This window comes from Akebia trifoliata, chromosome 3 (assembly GCF_017979445.1).
Source record: "Akebia trifoliata isolate Shusen 1 chromosome 3, ASM1797944v1, whole genome shotgun sequence".
Classification (NCBI taxonomy): domain Eukaryota; kingdom Viridiplantae; phylum Streptophyta; class Magnoliopsida; order Ranunculales; family Lardizabalaceae; genus Akebia; species Akebia trifoliata.
In genome coordinates, this window is record NC_141377.1 from 4,900,297 (window position 1) to 4,904,967 (window position 4,671).

The window sequence follows — 4,671 nt, forward strand, 5'->3', positions numbered from 1 at the left end:
TAAATCATCTCTTTTAAATCAAAATCAGCTGGCTTGAATTCACAGGTACATTTTTTTTTTCCTGCAAACCTAATGCAGCTTTACAACAAATGCTAATCTGTCACAGTATCCAAGCTATAAAAATTAAAAACAATTGAAAATCGATAAAGAACTCAAAGAAAAGACCTTAAAACCATGGGGGGGAAAAAGAGGGCAAAAAGACAATCCCTCTGCCCCCATGAACTATTAATTATTACTTCAAAATTCATTCACACAAAATATTCAACTATCATCTCTAACATCAGCTCAATTCAATTCAACTTCTCTGTAGTTTTTAAATTCAGGATATAAAATCCTTCCACAAGGAACAAATTTCAATAAAAATGACAAAACCAGGAGAAAGTTCAAGAACTTCAATGAAGATTGAAGAATCCCTCTTATTAAAAAAGAAAAAAAAAACCCTAAGCCCCCTAAATTCATTTAGGGTCAGAGAAGAAACTGTTGAGAGATGGCATGATCTCTGGGTTTCTGTTTCGAACATACTTCCTAAGCATGTGCTCTGAGTATTTCTCCCCTTCTGTGAAATTATCCAGCACTCCTGCTGTCCTATTTTCCTTCGTCACCCTATTTTTTCCCAAAAAAGAAAAATCAAACAAGTAGACAATCTCATCAAAATCATCCAATAATCCGAGCCATTAATATAAGATCAAAAGAGATAGAGAGACAACATGAACAATAAGAACAAATACGTTAAAAAAAAAGGGGGGAAATTGAGATGACCTAACTTCAGGGTTGATGCAGATGTTGCGCACCAACTGAAATCCACAGATCCCTACAGCAACTCCAACGGCCACAAATAATGGATAAACCTACACAATTTCACATACACAAACCGTTAGATCTCAAACCCTAATAAATCCCTAAAGAAAGGAAAAAAGTACGATCTGATGGAGATGGAGATGAGGTTTAGGGTTTTAGAGATATAATACCTCAGGCCTAAGCCATCGATTGACAGTGGAGGACGCCATTGTTGGAGGAGATCTGTGTAGGTGAGGAAGAAAGAGAGATCGTCGAAGGCTGAAGGTATGTTATTTTTATACTCTCTCTCTCTGTCAACTCTTCGAGGACAGGCTGTAAAGGGCTTTTGAAGTACCTAGTTTTGCTGTGTAACAGGGGGTATAGATAAAATGACTGTTCTACCCCTTCATTTTTCAAACTTTTTTAGAAGCCACATCCTAATATTTTTATTTCATTGGATAAATAAGTCAATATCTATACCTTATGTATAAAAAGAAACCAAAACAATAAAATGGTATTTCTTCCTATCGACCTATAGTTTTAAATCTCGACCGATACCTCTCAATATGATCCACCAACTAGACGGATAAATAAGTCAAATGTATCGGATGAGATTTAAAATCATGATTCATTTGTCACATTATTTAATGAGACGACTCGATTTCGTTCATGGACAAGACGTCAAAACGAGTTTTAAAACCATGCATCGACCTGCTTTCCATTTTGGCTAATGGTTAATGATATTCTGACGAGTATTTTAACTTGGTCTGACGTGATGTATCCTGAAGCATCCCTTGACGAGTCAACGGTTTTGTACCCTTGACTCATCAAACCGAGTGAAAGTACTCGAGTCAGAAAATCACAGTTCTTCCCTTTTTATTAGTTTTTTTTTATTATTAACAAAATGGTTGAGATACGTTGCAATCCTACGACTGAAAAATGTTGGTAATAAAATATAGAAAAGGAAAATGTGTCAATAACTAACTTAGAGAAACGTGACAACTTTCTCTACATCTCAACCACCTCACGGCTAACCCACAAATTTGGTTCAACGAACCAAATATTTTTTAATTGATTTTTTTTTCATTATTCATATTTAAAGTTTAGATTATTTTACTAATTTATTTCTATTTAACTTAAATTTTTTAATATTATAATTATAAATATAACTTGTATACTTGAATTATATACATGCACAAGTGAACCAAGCTAGCAAACTGAACTAGAAAACCAAAAGTGAACCCAAAAACGAATATTCTCTACCTATCCCTACGAATTGAGTTCATTTTAGATTGGCGAACGACAAACTTGGGACCTGAATTCAAATCGACGAACCAGGTAACATAGGTCCATCCCTCCCCACTTAAAGATGAACAACCCATTGAAAAAACGGAGGATTCTCCAAAGCAAGAAAAAGTCAAGCTAACCTTTCTTTGAACAAATTCAATCCATCAATAAGAATGAGAAAATGATCTAACTTTTGTACTTTAGAGTGGAAGAACCGATTGAGGTATTCTAGAATCACAGTCTCTTTTCTCAATTTTACAATGTTATCTCTCTCTGTTCTTTGTGTTCTTGTTTTTTTTAGAGAATCGGTATGAAATATGAATTCTTGTTTTACAAATCTAAGATTTAATTATTTAAATTCAGATCTAATCCGATCTCAAATGGATTTGGTGTAGAACTGGCATTGAATCGATATGGTATCCCATGATCTAGATCCAATTGAATCGATTCAATGAGGGTGTTTATCCAAATCCGATCCGATTTTAGGAGAGATTGAGGATGGGTTTGGGGGTGTAAATGTACAAAGAGAAATCAAAGGGATTGGCTTTTAGGTTGAAGATGAGGGTAATGAGGTAATTTTGTATTAATTAATTAAAGAAGACCGAGGTCAAGGGTAATGTGATGGGTTTAAAAACAAAGTATTTCAAATATTAATCAATAGGTCTACTGCCCCTTGGCCTCGGTCTTTTTTAATAAATTAATACAAAATTACCTCATTACCCTCATCTTCAACCTGAAAATCAAATCCCTTTGATTTATCTTCCAAAAATCAATAATCTTCAACCTCTTGGATAGAATTTCTTACCTTAATTTGCAATCTTAAGATTAATTTATTTTCACCATCAAAGCTAAAGAACAAGATAGGAGTTTTGAAGTAAAAAAGAAGATGAGGTTTTCTAGCACAAATTTTAAATTTTTTTATACGATATTTAATGTGAGCTTCAAAAGATGGATTGGAGATGAATTGAGGAGGTAAAATAGATTAAAATTAATTTATTATAAAGATTGTAGAGTTTAAATATGACTGATTTTAAGAAGAAAAATTAAGTGCTTTTGGTTAAATTCAAAATATGGACATAAAAATAAAAGATAAAGAGGAAAAGGGGCATATTATCCGTTTGAAAAAATAGGGGTATCTCAAATATTCACCAAAATGAAGAAGGGTTTCTAAATTACCCAAAAATGTTGAAGGGGCAACCAGGGCAGAGGATGCATGAAACATAGCTGCACAGAGGGTATCTCACTGATTCACCAAAATTTGTAGGGGGGTATCCAAATCATAAAAATAAAATTGAGGGGGGTGGGGGAGAAAGAAGGTCAAACAAGCATGTCTTCACTTTGAAAATAGGGGTATCTCAAAAATTAACAAAAACCTAGGAGTGTTTAAATCACTTGAAAGTTTAGGGGGAGCAAAAATAAAGAGTGGAAGGTGGGGGTGTTGAAAAATTAGGGGTGGTTTGGAGGGGGCAACACTATCAAACATGTGCAATAGCTCGAAAACATAAAAAGAATGTATCAAATAATTACAAAACCTTAAATGAATCAAAAAGTCATTGCACCCCCTCTTGCATTATCAATTTGTGAAGTAATCCGATCCAAACTACAAATACAGGAATAATTGATAAATTTACAACCATAACTCTCAAATCTCTTTAATTTATAAGACTAACTCTGATGTTCTATCTACATATAGAATACCTGAGTATCACTCAATAAGTGGTCAAGGGGCTTGGTATCATGGTTTTAAAACTCATCCGAGACCAAGACGTATCATCCGAGTTAACTCGGTATCGGAGCTAAACGAGATCAACTCACAAGTCACTTTTTTGACCGAGATTTAATACCTCACGTTAAATTTTTTGATTTTTTGAACGAGATGTCTCAAATGTATTAGAAAAGTCGTCCGAGACAACTCGGTATCGAGCCTAGACAAGACGACACGTGAAACCAAGTTTTAAAACCATGTATGAATCGCACGTGCAACACCCACTAGTACAAACAATAGCAGTTATAAAGCTCAGTGAGAGGAATCATATTAGGTGTGGCCAAGGGCAGCTCTGGTTTGGTATGAAGTGATTCTTTGAATTACTTCTATGAGATTTGTTCTATGAAACTCTCTTCTTACTAACATAATAAGACTTTGAATCCTACTAAGAGTCATTTTGCTCAAATGGATTACCACATCAAAAATTCAATACCACAGCCCTCTAAGTTTCTTCAAAAAACTTAGATTAAAATAAAAAAAATCAAAAAATCAAAAAATTAAAAAATAATTTCTTTTGAAATAGATCCAAAATTTTGAAAATGGACAACTACTGAACTTCCACATGACTCCCAAGCTTAAAAATGAAATTTAAGATGCCAAGAGGTGACTCCAAGGACCCTTAGTAAGACTAAGGGGAATCAATTGTAATTGCATTAAGAAAGTGTAGAATTTGTGTGAATCACATCTATGGGATTTGTAATTGCACCACTTGTAAAAGTTGTTAGTATAATCTGTCTTTATTGTTCCCTCACCTTGATACTTTTTATTCTTTTTCTCAAAGAAAACTCTCAACAACTAGTGGTAAAACAGTGATCTTTTAAGAGTTGTGCTGGAGTGACTTC

General features: G+C 33.9%; 1 protein-coding gene across 1 annotated transcript; it reads right to left on the bottom strand.

Moving 5' to 3' along the window:
- Positions 1-260: 260 nt before the first annotated feature.
- Positions 261-1,123, bottom strand: LOC147405675 (uncharacterized). Its single transcript, XM_086433470.1, has 3 exons — positions 969-1,123; positions 760-848; positions 261-603 (listed from the first exon to the last, which is right to left on the bottom strand). The coding sequence occupies exons 1-3, from the start codon at positions 1,005-1,007 to the stop codon at positions 456-458; spliced, it is 276 nt and encodes a 91-aa protein (XP_086289596.1). The 5' UTR covers positions 1,008-1,123; the 3' UTR covers positions 261-455.
- Between the last annotated feature and the right edge of the window lie 3,548 nt (positions 1,124-4,671).

What these genes read in the sequence shown, in the direction of transcription:
- LOC147405675 (XM_086433470.1), bottom strand. Translation starts at nt 1,007, where the DNA reads ATGGCGTCCTCCACTGTCAATCGATGGCTTAGGCCTGAG. An exon ending in ATCGATGGCTTAGGCCTGAG is followed by an intron (nt 849 to 968) that starts GTATTATATCTC and finishes GAAATTGTGTAG; the next exon opens with GTTTATCCATTATTTGTGGC. An exon ending in TGCATCAACCCTGAAGTTAG is followed by an intron (nt 604 to 759) that starts GTCATCTCAATT and finishes GGGAAAAAATAG; the next exon opens with GGTGACGAAGGAAAATAGGA.